Source organism: Aphidius gifuensis, linkage group LG1, assembly GCF_014905175.1.
Source record: "Aphidius gifuensis isolate YNYX2018 linkage group LG1, ASM1490517v1, whole genome shotgun sequence".
In the NCBI taxonomy this organism is placed as follows: Eukaryota; Metazoa; Arthropoda; class Insecta; order Hymenoptera; family Braconidae; genus Aphidius; species Aphidius gifuensis.
The window spans coordinates 516,423-530,769 of NC_057788.1; the positions used below are offsets into that span (position 1 = coordinate 516,423).

At 24.9% G+C, this 14,347-nt stretch overlaps 4 protein-coding genes across 10 annotated transcripts; 1 reads left to right on the plus strand and 3 right to left on the minus strand.

Annotated features, from left to right (window-relative positions):
- Positions 1-71: 71 nt before the first annotated feature.
- Positions 72-4,118, minus strand: LOC122860682 (diphthine--ammonia ligase). Of its 2 annotated transcripts, XM_044164595.1 has the most exons (13): positions 3,995-4,118; positions 3,436-3,596; positions 3,185-3,369; positions 3,033-3,106; positions 2,762-2,942; positions 2,420-2,511; positions 2,264-2,354; positions 2,011-2,194; positions 1,771-1,938; positions 1,377-1,678; positions 963-1,290; positions 790-891; positions 72-721 (listed from the first exon to the last, which is right to left on the minus strand). In XM_044164595.1, the coding sequence occupies exons 2-13, from the start codon at positions 3,548-3,550 to the stop codon at positions 399-401; spliced, it is 2,145 nt and encodes a 714-aa protein (XP_044020530.1). In that variant the 5' UTR covers positions 3,551-3,596; positions 3,995-4,118; the 3' UTR covers positions 72-398. The 2 variants fall into 2 exon arrangements, with proteins under 2 accessions (XP_044020530.1, XP_044020531.1); XM_044164596.1 differs by lacking the exon at positions 3,995-4,118 and having other exon boundaries at positions 297-721; positions 3,185-3,328; positions 3,436-3,531.
- An 82-nt stretch (positions 4,119-4,200) lies between these two features.
- On the minus strand, positions 4,201-5,480 carry LOC122860684 (SAGA-associated factor 29). The gene has a single exon (XM_044164602.1). The coding sequence runs from the start codon at positions 5,146-5,148 to the stop codon at positions 4,273-4,275; it is 876 nt and encodes a 291-aa protein (XP_044020537.1). The 5' UTR covers positions 5,149-5,480; the 3' UTR covers positions 4,201-4,272.
- Positions 5,481-5,586: 106 nt separating this feature from the next.
- Positions 5,587-11,322, plus strand: LOC122860683 (REST corepressor). 5 transcript variants are annotated; one of them, XM_044164597.1, is made up of 10 exons: positions 6,067-6,474; positions 6,963-7,031; positions 7,099-7,173; positions 7,263-7,477; positions 7,547-7,729; positions 8,426-8,542; positions 9,074-9,162; positions 9,226-9,421; positions 9,615-9,929; positions 9,997-11,174. In XM_044164597.1, exons 1-10 carry the CDS (start codon positions 6,372-6,374, stop codon positions 10,093-10,095), a joined length of 1,461 nt encoding a protein of 486 aa, XP_044020532.1. In that variant the 5' UTR covers positions 6,067-6,371; the 3' UTR covers positions 10,096-11,174. The 5 variants fall into 5 exon arrangements, with proteins under 5 accessions (XP_044020536.1, XP_044020532.1, XP_044020534.1 ...); XM_044164598.1 differs by having other exon boundaries at positions 6,071-6,474; positions 9,247-9,421; positions 9,997-11,273; XM_044164599.1 differs by lacking the exon at positions 8,426-8,542 and having other exon boundaries at positions 6,068-6,474; positions 9,997-11,079.
- A 38-nt stretch (positions 11,323-11,360) lies between these two features.
- On the minus strand, positions 11,361-12,700 carry LOC122860686 (cytochrome c oxidase assembly factor 6 homolog). Of its 2 annotated transcripts, none has more exons than XM_044164603.1 (4): positions 12,509-12,700; positions 11,926-12,068; positions 11,776-11,840; positions 11,361-11,477 (listed from the first exon to the last, which is right to left on the minus strand). In XM_044164603.1, exons 2-4 carry the CDS (start codon positions 12,064-12,066, stop codon positions 11,411-11,413), a joined length of 273 nt encoding a protein of 90 aa, XP_044020538.1. In that variant the 5' UTR covers positions 12,067-12,068; positions 12,509-12,700; the 3' UTR covers positions 11,361-11,410. The 2 variants fall into 2 exon arrangements, with proteins under 2 accessions (XP_044020538.1, XP_044020539.1); XM_044164604.1 differs by lacking the exon at positions 12,509-12,700 and adding an exon at positions 12,274-12,362.
- Between the last annotated feature and the right edge of the window lie 1,647 nt (positions 12,701-14,347).

Genomic DNA, 14,347 nt, shown 5'->3' on the forward strand with positions numbered 1-14,347 from the left:
ATTTATATGTGTAAAATAAATAAAAATTAATTATTATTATTATATAAGAAAGTAATTATTAAATCATTTAATTTGTACTAAATTTATTTATTTATTTATTTCATTACTCCACGCATTTCTCATCTACAATTTTTTTAAAAAAACAAATATTATTTTTGTTGATATTATATACAAACCGAGTTTTTAATTTCAAAAAATTAATCAGCTTAATGGAAATAAAAATAAAATAGATAATCATAATATAGAAATAATTTTCTATTGTTTTTTCAATGAATAAATCATCAAATGACCTTGAATAGTTGACAAAAATATTAATTGACCAGTATTTTTATTTTTCTTGAGGTAAAATAAAGTGTTTTTTGTTTAAAAAAAGAAAAAGAAAACAAATTAATCATTTTCTATTCGTGTCTAATTCCACACACAGACAAAAATGTATTAAAATTATGTAAATGAGTAGTTGGTATAATTGTTATAACAAGATTTTTGCTGGTAAATTTATCAACAACTCTTTGGATGATATTTGGACCCGGCGTACATCCAGCTTTATAAAAAATTCTCAAACAACAAGTTGGATTTTCAGTTTTTGATTGTTTAGTTAATTTACCAAGTAAATATTCAAATGCCTCGTGTAAACCTTCATCACTAATTTCTAATGGTGTCAATGATAATGATGAAGATGATGATTCATTTGCTGCTAAATTACCAGTTGAATTTGATGAACCTTAAAGAGGATTAATTTAACAAATAAATATGATATATTCATTCAATATAATTATAATTATTTAGTACCTGTTGATAAGTAGCATACAACTGCTGAAACATCATTTTCATAATTCCATCTTCTTCTTATTGCAACTTTAAAATTACTGATACATCTACCAGTTTCTTCATCTGTTAAAAATACATTTAATTAATTTAATTGTATATGTTTAGTTAATTTACAATGAAAATAAAATACAAACATTCAAATCTATTGTTGTCACGATGTGCCCAAACACACCATTCAACTTGAGCACCACGTGGAAGGCTAGGTACAACAATATAATCAACAATTGCATTATTTGTACGTTTTTCCCATTCTTTTCTGGCTTCTGGTATAAAACTTGGATGTGTAAGAAAGCATATTCCTTGAACAATATCCCTCAGTTGAGTTGAAGAATCCATGGCATTGACAATACGATTAATGTGTCTCAATGAAAGACGACATTGTCTTTTAATATTTAAATCAAGAAGATTTAAATTTCCAGGTACCATGGGTATTTGTCCAGCCACTGCAATTATGTGGCCAACCTGTTTTTTTGTTCGTTTTTTTTTTTGTTTTTGTTTGTTTGTTTGATTGTTTTTTTTTTTTTCAAGTAATCTTATAGTAATCTTACCCTAACTGCTTGTGAATAAGGACCAATATTTGCTGGTGCCCAATGACTTATACTTTGAACATGCATTGTGTGCCTTTTAAGTATTTTTTCCTCGTTGGTTTGATCCAGCTCTTTGTAAGCCAAAGCCTCCAAAATAACAGGAAAATTCAATGGACATTCAATACAAACTCGAACTGGTGGATTTGTTTGTGAAAATTTTGATTGATAAACTTGATTTATTATTGAATATTTCGACATGTCTTTGATGTACAATGTTACACCAACAATATTCGTCATTTCAATTGCCTCATTTTCAACAAGATCTATATTTTTTTTTAATAATAATTATTGTTTGATTGTTATGTTTATACTTTCATTATTAATTAATTTATTAATAAATTTAAAGTTTACCTACTGCTTAATTTATCAAGTGCTTCTTCCATAGCAAGTTGGCAATCAATATTTTTTCCAACAATTCCACCAAACCAATACCAACCAGTTTTATTACGATTTGAAACTGGCATATCTGGATAATCTTCTTCATTGCATTTCATTTCAAATGTACTTGCAACATTAAAATTACCTGAAATAAAATTAAACATTTATTTCAATTTATAAATAAAAATTAAGCAAATAAATAAATAATAATTTAAACCTGAAATTGACGATTTAAGACTCTTTGTATCACCATTTTCAGTCTCATTATTTTCATCATCATCGTCAGATAAATTACAGCCATCCTGTAATTCTGGACCAATAATTTCAGCAATATAATCATGTGGTGTTTTTATTGGTACATTTTTGAGTCTCTCTAATAACGTCATATTTTCTAAATTTTCCTTTAGAAAAAAAATATAAACATAGTTAGCTATTTCATTTGAAATAATTAAGATAAATATAAAACTTACATCTTTATCTTGTAAACGTATTTTTTTAAAATTGAGATATCCAACTGGAGCAATTTTGTCATTTGACGAAATAACACTCTCATATTCATCACTAGAAAAATTTAATTTATTCATTTATTTATTATAAAAATTGATAATAATATTCAATCTACTTACACAACAATGCTTTTGATAAATAATGGACAATCAAGTGTAAAAGTTTCATATTCACCTCCTTCTCCACAAATATGAACTCCATACAAGTCATTCTTGAAAAGAGAAAATAATTAAATCAATCATCATTAGTTAAATAATAAATAAGCCAAGGTCAAGTTAACAATAATTTAAAAATTAACATTGAAATTTTTAAATTTTTTAACATATCATAAATGATGCATCACCAAAAATAAACTTGTTAAATAAATTAACAAGTAGATTCATTGGATTACATCCAACATCCAACTTGAAATGTATTTTAAATTTATGATGATTAATTGATAAATAAAAGTAAATACTTACAAGTCTTTTGAGAGTCTGTTGCATATTACTTATAGATTTACCAAGATGCTTTGGCTCAAGACCCTGACATGCAACTTTTATCAATACAGCATTCATTGAACAGGCAATCATTTCTTTCAACAAATCATCTTGATTTCTTCGCCATAAATAAGCCAATGATACCAAGCCTAATCTGCTTGTTCTAATTAACAAAAAAAAAAAAAAACATAAATAAAATGTATTTATCATTAATTATTGATTATTTAAAAAATAATAATAAAAAATAACCAACACATTTTCTACTCGAATACGTTGATAATCACTGAGAATAGCACCAGATGCAACAGCATCAATATTTTCTTTTTCCTGTAAATAAATAATAACATTAATTTGTTCAACAAAATAAAATAATAAAAATATCAATAAAATATAATAAATATAAACCTTGACTTTTGCCAAAAGACGATATAGATCTTCAACTTCATCATCATCAGTTTTTGTATAATATTTTTCTCTCATACAAGATTTTCCAAATGTTGGCTCTCTGTACAATGGCAATCCCATGGCTTTTCCAATGTATTCAATACCCTGATGTCCAACAGTTTGAAACATGAACGAGTCAAGTTCATCTTTAATTTAAAATTTAAAGTCAGGGTCATTATTCTATTTAAATTATTATTAATTATTATTATTACCTTTTCCAACTGGATATAAATTAGCAAGTGCAACAACATCATGACCAGCAGCAACACACTGGATAATATTAAATATTGAGTCTTTGCCTCCACTGACAAGTGCCACAACTCTCATTTTTTATTTTGGTTTATTGTTTTCTTTTTTTTCCTTGGCTAAACAACTAAAAGAAAAATAAGGAAAATAAATTATTCCATGTGTTTTTTAATTACTCGATTGACTTGTTAGTTTTCCTAAGAAAACTGGAGCTTATACAGCTGCTGTGTTGTTTTTTTTTTTCAAATTATTTTCGTCGATTATTATTATTATAAACAACTGTGAGTAAATTAAACTGGTTGTTGAAAAAAAAAAAGAAAAAAGACGACTTTGAAAGGCCATTAGGCCAAGCTGAGCTGAAGATTAACAATAATAATTAAAATTTTCTTTTTTTTTCTTCTTTTTTATCATCAATAAATTGTGCATAGTTTATAACCGGTATACAAATAATATATAGCTATAGGTACTAATTTATTAAGCATTATTCTTTATTAATTATACCAATAATAATAATAATATTACTACCTTGTATGTTGTTGATAACAATCTCACAAAAAATTGATATTATTATATTTATTTATTTATTAAACTTTGGCCTGATTTATCTACAGTCTTTTTACTAAATTCCACTTGCTCTCTCACCTCTCTCTCTCTCTGTTAAAAAAAGAGCAGAGAGAAAAAACACACACGCCTCTTACGGTTAATTCATAAAATGAAACAAAAAAGGCGGTAAAATTTGAATATATAATAAATAAAATAAAACGTGTTGGATTAAAAGATTAATAGATATTTTATTGAATTATTTAATTTTTAGATTTTTTTCCTTCTTTAATTGCAATGACATATCTTTGTGCGACATTTAATGGTGGTGAATATCCATCAGCATATGTTGCATCCTCAAATAGCACTTCATATTCTTCAGTTGATGTTGTTGGTAATTGATTAACAACAGCTTTATAAAAACATGTTGTTTGTGGATAAAGTGCCATGACAATTGATCCTTTTGAAAATAATGCATGTGAATCAGTTTCTGGATTAGCTCTCATTAATGGTAATGGAACAACACGTCTTTTAGATAATACATGACGATCTTTTTGTTCTTCATCAATATCATCAACTTCATATTTATTTGTTGTTGAATTAAAATGTACAACTTCAGCTAGAATCCAATTTTCTTCTTCTTCAGCACCTTTAACAAGTGCTGCAACCATATCACCCATTTTAGCATGATATGTTGATTCAGCTGGTACAGCACCACATAATGCTGGTGCTTTACCACCAGGTGTTTTACCAATATACAATGGTAATGTTTGTGCTGTTATTTGTAACATTTTCATCAATGCACCACGACGTATTGTTTCTTTATTACCAGCTTGTCTTGCTTGTATTCTTCTTTCATTTCTAATTGTACGTATTTCATTTATTTTATTTAATGTTGTACGTACAAGTTCTTCCTCTTGTTGTGCATCTTGACATGCTGCATTGTATAAATTTTTTAATTTTTGTTGATAATACGGTGTTACTTTGTCATCAGGTGTTACTTTATCAAGTGTTTTACTTATATTATTCAAATTTACTTCACATTTTATACGCTCTTTTTCAATATCATGAACAAGATTGTATATATTTTTAAGCCTTTCATTTATTTGAAGTGTCACTGCGTCATTTGTAAATGGCATGATTATATTATAAACAACAACAACAACAAAATTAGAGTTGTCAAAAGTCAAAACAAAAATAAATAAACGATAAATTATTGTTGTTATTATTTTAGGTTAGGTTTATTTACTCTTTTTCTCTCTCTCTTTTTCAAGTTGCGATTAAAGTGCCATCTGACCCAAACAAATTTTATGATGATGATGATGATGATGATGATGAAGAGTTAAATTCATTTAAAAATAAATGCCTGTTGAAATTAATTTAATCCTTGTATTGAGTCAAAAATATATTTACTAGTTTCAAATTCATAATATAGTCATGCTCTTTTTTATATTAAACTTCAATTGATTAAATTAAATTGAATTTATTGTTGATTCGAGAGATTCACATGCAGATTGTAACTTCAGTTGACCGTAGTTTTTTTTTCTTCTCTTTTTTTTCGACAAAAATGGCAGTCACGTGACTCATTTTGCGCAACCAATAGGATAATTTTCACAAATGAAAATCAAATAAATTGCAAAAAATAGTTTTTCATTTATTGAATATTTCTGCAATTAATTATTCATTTAATTTCAATTTGAAGATGATAAAAATTTAAAGCAATATTTGTTTTTTCAAAAATTACACACAATTATTAAAAAAAAAAATAAAAAAATAAATAAATGCTGACAACATAATAAAAAAAAAAAAAAAAAACAAGTGTGTACACAAAAAAAAAAAAAATTTAAAATTTAAATGATAATTTTGTTTAAAAATAGCAATAATAGGTATGTCTTAATAAAATAAGTAAATTAAAAAATTGATAATGAATAGTAATAGATAATTATTAAATTATTAAAATCAATTAAAATACAAATAGAATATGACAGATTGAAATATTGACCAATAGAATTACTCGTTGAATCGGCCATATTAACTTTCGCTACGGTAGCACGAAGCATCGTTGCGTCCCCAATGAATTTGTCACTTTAAAAAATAAATATATCCATGTGAAGCAAGTTAATACATGTGTATTGTAGTAAATTACATATATGTATATAAAATATATAATAATTGTGTGAGTTTGCGTGCATTGTGTGGCACTTGAACAATTCAAAGTTTAGGACTCAAATGTTGATGAGAAAGAGTACACTAAAATTACTGACAAAGTGTCAAATTATTAATCATCACAATTATTATAATTAAAAAAAAAAGTGTGCAGGGATCAAGGCGTGATCGTGGTAGTGATAAAATAAATAAAACCATGGTTTTGGCTGAAAGAAATTCGGAAAATTTAAGAAATGGTAGGCGATCTCGAGGTCCCAGCCCCAATGGACAAACCGAGTCTTCCAGTGAGGAGGATGGAGGTAAAAAAAAAAAAAAACATCTATTTAAATATTTTTACAATTTTTACATAATAATAAAAATAATTATTTAATTTCATTAACTATTTTTAAAAAATTACATTTATTGAATAATAATAATGATAATTATAAAGAAAATCATATTAAAGTTTGTACCACCACCACCAACTCCACCAGCTTCACCAGCTCCACCACTTCCACCACCAATAACAACATTATTATTACCACTATTAATATATATATCTTTCTAATAAAAAATATCATTTATTATTATTTTAATTTAATCATACATACAAAGTCAATTTCTCAGATAATTTAGCATATGCTTTTTTTTTTTTTTTTTTTAACAAATAAACCAATTGTGATAACAATTTTTTATTTTAAAAAAATCAATAAATAAATAAACAAACAAACGTCAAGTAAAATTATTTTACCATATAAATTATTGTTATTATCATTAATTAATAATTTTTTTAAATAAATATTTCAAGTTCCAGCAGAAAAAATAAGAGTTGGTAGGGATTATCAATCAACTGTGCCTGACTTCATTCCAATCAGTGGTAAGCAAGCAAGCAACTAATAAATTATGATTATCATTTAAAAAATAATTGTTTTAATTAATTTTAGAACGACGATTAGACAAGTGTCCTGATCGAGCTCTTCTTGTATGGTCACCAACTACTCATATTTCAGATCAAAAATGTAAATTATTTTTATTTTTATCAGTAAAATATTTAATTACTAATATATAATAATAATTAGAAATTAATAATTTTAATTTTCTTTTCAAGTGGACGAGTATATAGTTTTATCTAAAGAAAAATTTGGCTACAATGGGGAACAGGCATTGGGTATGCTTTTTTGGCATAAACATGATTTAGAAAAAGCTATACAAGATTTAGCTAATTTTACACCATTTCCTGATGAATGGACTGTTGAAGATAAAGTTTTATTTGAACAAGCATTTCAATTTCATGGAAAGAGTTTTCATCGAATAAAACAAATGGTAATTTATTATTATTAATATAAATATATTTATATTATTAATTAATTTATTTGAATTGGTTAATTACAGTTACCTGATAAATCAATTGCAAGTTTGGTCAAGTATTATTATAGTTGGAAAAAAACAAGAACAAGAACTTCATTGATGGATAGACAAGCAAGAAAATTAACAAATAGTGGTAAAGATGGTGAAAATGGTAGTGAAAATGGCAGTGAACTTGGCTCAAATACTGACAGTGAATCTGAAGAAAAAGTAAGATAAATTATTTACATTTTATTATATTTCAATTATTAATTATTTTGTCATTTATTTAGTTTCATCATTATCATCATCATCATAATCATTTCTACTTGATTTTTTATTTATTTATTAATTTAAAAATATCCTGTGGATGCCGTGTCAAATTTTCATACCAACTTTCAATATTCTCATCAACAATAATTAATTCTGTTCATAATATAAAACATACTTACTGATAATTAAATTATTTTTTTTCTTTTTTTTTTTTAAATAATTAAAAAAATGTATCCACACAAAAACGAAAGAAAAAAAAAAATAGTATGGTAGTAATTGACATTTGGCACTGAATAATAGAGATGGCAAAAGCAAATTAATCAAATGGAAAAATAATAACATGATGAAAAATAACAATATCATTTTTTTTTTTTTTAATTTTTCGTTATTATATTTAAAAAATAGCTGCTGTTGTTATTGTTATTATCATTAATATTATTATTTTTGTTTTTTAAATGATTATTATGAGGCTAGTTGATCCAGATGTTGATTAATCTGAGGTATCATAATATTAATTATTATTTAAAATATACCTGAGCTTTGCTCAACAGTGGACCAATTTAACTTGTTAAAATTAGCGTTAGTTTTAATTGTGTATAATTGATAATATATTTGATAATGAACAATCGATATAAATGATGTGGAACGTTCCAGAAATGGACGATCCACCGCGGAATTCGCCGTGGAAAAAACCAAAACCAAGCTGTACCAGGAAACCAAGTTGCTGATGGCAAAGTCACATCCGACTCGGAAAACATGCCTCAGGTTCAGGTACACAGCCTAAACCTTACCCTACTTTTATTCATATTTTTTAATACATTTTGACAATAACATCACCATCACCAATTTAAAAATTTTCCTACTTGTTTTTTTTAAATGAAAAAGAAAAACATTTAAATACACATTGAATTATCTTTTTTTTTTTTTAATAATAGTACTAACATTTATCAGTGATTTTTTTTTTTTAATGTGTATTTAAATGTTTTTTTTTTCTTTTAATTTCATTGAGAAATTTTTTCAAATTGGTTCCACACTATTACACTTTTCTTGAATAATTTTATTTTAAAATGTTTTTATTTTTTAAAATTTACATTGGCTAACCAACTTGCACCAATTATTATTATTTTGTAGAGATTGCTTAAAAGTTTTTTTTTGTATCTTTATTTTTTGACTAAAACGGTAATTAAAATTAGTTGAAGGAAAAATAAAAGAAAAGCACCTTGATACATACAATAATAATTATTATTAAAAAATCCAAATTAAAAAAAAAATATATACTGACAAGGGAATTGTATGTTGTAGGGCTCGTGTAGCAACTGCGGCGTTGCTTGTCATAATGTCTGTGTGACACCGAAAGGACACATGTGTCATAGCTGCTATCGTCATTGGAGGTCAGTCGTCCTTAAATACAAATAAAAAAAAAACAAAAAAAATCATATTTAATTTAAAAAAAGTATACATATTATATGGTTTAGAAAAAACGGTGTCGCGAGGCCACTGAGTTCCATGCCGGGTCGTTCAAACAAAAGAAAACCGCCGCGAGGACTGGTAGTTAATCATGATGATCTTGCGGTACTGGCTGGCCATCCAGACCAGGCAATCAACAACCTCCAAGCATTCGACACGGAAATTGTTAGCCTCAAGCGACAAGTATGTTATTGTATTGATGAAAATATTGAACAAAACAAAAATTATAATATTAATTTGCCCCTTTGATTAATCTCGTGTGTGGATACATTTTTATTTATTTAATTTTTTGTACTCATTTCATTTTTTTATGTTTATTAATTAATTTAAATGTTAATTTAACAATTGTTATATATTTTTTTATGTATATTTTCAGATACAATCAAATAAACAACAAGTTAGTGCTTTAAAACGTAAAACAGCTGATGGAATTGATGATTTACGTCCACCTGAAGTATCAAGTCGTATCAATGCACGATGGACACAAGATGAATTATTACTTGCTGTTCAGGGTGTTAGAAAATATGGAAAAGATTTTTCAGCAATTGCTGAAGTTATTGGCACTAAAACTGAAGCACATTTAAGATCATTTTTTGTTAATTATAGACGAAGATTTAATCTTGATACAGTACTTAAAGAATATGAAGCTGAACATGGTCCAATACTTGTTGAAGATGAAAAAGATGAAAAGGTAATTCTTGGATATTTTAATTAACAAATTAATTATAAATTAATCATAATAATAATAATATTTATAGACGGAAAATGAACAACAATCAACAACAAATGAATCAGCTGAAACATCACAAAAAAATAATAATAAAACATCAGTTGGTCCAAGTCAAACGTCAAAATAACAGACAAATTTCATCTCATAATAATCAATTAATCACTAATATCAATATAATATTAATCATCAAGATAGATAAAAAATATCATCTATAAAAATTATTTATATTTTTCATTAAACACACGCGATTAATAACAATTTGTACAGTAAATTAATAGGCTCATTTTTTTTTTTTTTTCATATTTTTACTATTAAGAAATCTAGAATTATAAATAATATTAATTTTTAAACTATAAAATGAATTATAATTATTCAATTTAATATAATGATTTAATATTTCATAATATTCGGGGAAAAAAAATGAAAAAGATGATTCAAAATCAATTAATTCTTCTATATACTCGTGTATTTAAATTAGTAGATAAATTGTACAACAAATAATAATAATAATAATAATAATAATGATAATATTATTATTTTGTTTTTTCTTTTTCAATGATATTATAATTTGTAGATTATTAATAATACATTGGGATTTTTATGTTAATTTTGCAACACAATTTTTCTATTTCATAAATAAAAAACAACAAATTAAATTATTATATTATAATCGAACGAAAATTAATGGTGTGCAAATTTTATCCATCAATTTATTTATTTATCAATAAATAAATGATAAACAAATGCAAAAAAATAAATAATATGATGACGTATTTGAAGCTGTGACAGAGTTTCATTTAAAAAATTATTATTATTATGATAATTAGTGTGTAGTTTAATTGTAAAATAGCTCTATTTAAAAAAATATATATATAATTAGTTAGTTGGTTGGTTAATTTATTAGCTAACAAGATATTTTCTGCACCAGAGTGTTTAGAGTGCAAAAAGAAAATAACATGATTTTTAAAAAATACGTTACTTAACGTAGTTTTTTTTTTTATCGAAAAGAAGAAAAATAAAAATTGAAATGATCAATTTCATTGATTTTTGAATCCAAAATTAAATTATTATTATTATCACTGCTAGTGTAGGTAAAAATGCTGTTCTTATATGTTTATTAATATAAAATAATATTGTTGAAATATCAATTGTAAATAATTTAATTGTAGATCATGAAAAAAAAAAAAAATAAATGAGTGATTCAACAATATATAATAATGAATATTCATATTTTAAATTAATTATACTTGACTGATGATGAATTATGTATTTCAAGATAAAAATATAATAATAAATAATTAAAAAGTATGTTTTTTTTTTTATCATAAATTTTTATTAAACTTGATAATTAATAATTAATGAGAAAGAGAAAAATATTATACAATTTGGAGCCAAATTTATAATAAATGAATGAATAAATATTTGGTAGATTTGTTGGTGCATCACTTGTTTAAACGACATATTTTTTTAGAGTCATCATCATCATCATCACCATGACATTTTATACTCCTAAATGTAAATTATTTATATTAATTAATAATAATAATAATCATTGGCAGTTTATGTTACTTGCAAAGCATAATTCAATTTTTCATCATGATGGGTGTTTTCTTGAATAAAAAATTTAAATTTTCAAGCATTATTTATTTAACAAAAAAAAAATATTTATTTATCAAACATAATATGCTAATGCTGCTATAAATTTGTTAATTTTATATCAATTATTTTTGATGTTTGTAGTTGTTGTTGTTGTTGCTGTTATTTTTGTTAGACAGTAGCTTTTTTTTTCAAATGTTCCTCAACATACCCTGGATCTTTTTCAATTTGTTCCTTGAATTTGTTGTATTCTCTTTTTCTATCAAAGTGTTTTACCTGTAATTAAATATATTTTTATTTTTATTATTATTAATGAAAATATAGATGAGATTAATAAGTTGATAATAATATTAATAGTTACCCATTGAGATGGACAGAATTTAACATATTGATTTCTCAATTCTTGACAGTCTTTTTCGTTTTTTTTACTGTCCAAACATTTCCAGTATTCATCACGATGATTCCAGCAATTTTCACGATCTGTTTTACTTGGAAATGACATTTCTAAAAATCCAAATATTAATATTAATAAAATATAGATATATTTAAAACTTGATATTGATATTATAAATAAATTATTTAATCTTGTTTTTGAGCAAGAATTTATATAAATTTTCAACAACCTTGAAGATGATTTATTTATAGAAATAATAAAAATTATCTATTTTTATAAATCAATTAATTCAATAAACATTAAATAATTATTTACCTATTTATTTATTTATACTAGTCAAGTAATTAATTAATTGATAAAATAAATAAATAAAAAATAAATAAACATAAAAGCCAATTTCAGGTTATGAATTATGATTGACATAACATGTAAATAAATATGTAAATATCTGTCAATTTATTTGTTTATTTAATAAAAAAAACATGTTCAAGTGATTATTGTTAAAAAATTTTTAATAATTTCACCAAGTCAAATAAATTTTTTTACTCACTTTTTTAAATTAAAAATAAAACACCTCCAGTTTGTTTGAAAAAAAAAAACGAAAACACATGCGAATTGCGACCGAACAGAGCGAGAAAGAGCGAGAGAGAGAGAGAGAGAGTTTTTTTTTCTCTCCTTAACTTTGGGTCAGCTGATTGTTGTTGACAAATGACAATTATTCATTGTTCAACAATAACAACAATTATATTTCAATTATTCATAGCAATGAAAATAAAACCTAAAAAATTTAATCATTTTTTATTTTTTTAAACTCCAAAATTATCATGTCATTCAGCATTAATATTTAATACCACAATACCTATATAGTTACAAGCAATTCAGGTCAATTTTTTTATTGATTTATTGCCAGTTGATTAAATAATGTTTAATCAAAAATAATAATATTATTCATACAACATACAAATAATCAATTTAAAAAAAAATGTTGAAATATTTTAGAGCCACAGCAAGTCAAAGTATGACGAATAACACACGTACTAAAATTAATTGAAATATATATCATACACCAGATTTATTGAGTAAATGCAACTGGTTAATATTTATACTTACACAATGATTATTATCACAACAATATATTCAAATTTATTGTTGTTGTTTTTTTTGTTTTTTTACATAGCCTATACATAGTTATAATTTTTAAACAATTCATGCTACTTGTAAAACAATTGCCCCCTGTTTAATAATAATATTATTGACGAATGTATACAACGATTAAATTTATTAAAATTATTATTATTATAAAACTCAAGACAAAGCAAAACGAGCTATTTATATTTCATCTATTAATATTTAATTTATTATGTGTGCTCCAACTATAATTATGCATAAATAATATATGATGAATAAACTGGAATAAATGGAATAAATTCAATTTCAAATTTCAAGCCTTCAACCAAACCATCACCACCACCCCATCAGCTATGACGGCGGTGGTGGTGGTGGAAGTGGCAATGGTGATGAATGATGATGATGGTGGTGGCTGCCACGTGCCATGTGTCAACAACAAAAAATAATAATAATAATAATAATAACAATGATGACACATAATTTTTTTGTGTGTGTCGACATACAAAATAGATTATGATTTCCTGGATTGGCTGATATATAGGCCACGTATTAAAAAAAATAAAAAAAAAAAAAAAAAACCCATGACAATGATGGAGAAATAAAAATAATAAATAAATAATATCTATCTATCAAAATTCGTCATTTGCCACGAAAAAAAAAAAAAAAAAAAATACCAAACTACAACTTGTTCGAGTCCTTGTTCTATTTCCGGGACAGGGGAAGGGGAAGACAACACCTGTTATATATATGTACCTATAATAAAAATAATAATAATAATATATATAACGTTACATCGACAGGGGGCGCATTACGGGAAATAGAAGGAAATAATAATAATAATATTTATAAAAAAACCACACGCGCGCACGCAAGAGTAACGGCAGGTGTGTAATATATGTATATAGATTATATATGTGTGTGGGTGTGTAAACATCACACACACATACACACACTAATTTAATAGAGAGAAAAATGGCGTACTTGTTGTGAAGAAGTGTTAAAAAATACGTCGTGCAGGTGAGAAATGAATTTGTTTATTATAATTAGTGAATATTTTGCAAAAAATATATAATATTTATTAATAATAATATAAATAAGTGAATGTATAATAATTAATTTGTGTATTACAAGTGGTTATTGTTGTATTACAACAATATTAATGATAAAAAAAAAAAAAAAAAAAATTTAGAGTATATAATTGTGCCAACCAACCAACGAAAATAATAATAAGTGTCGCGTTGCATGGATGATGTGACGATTT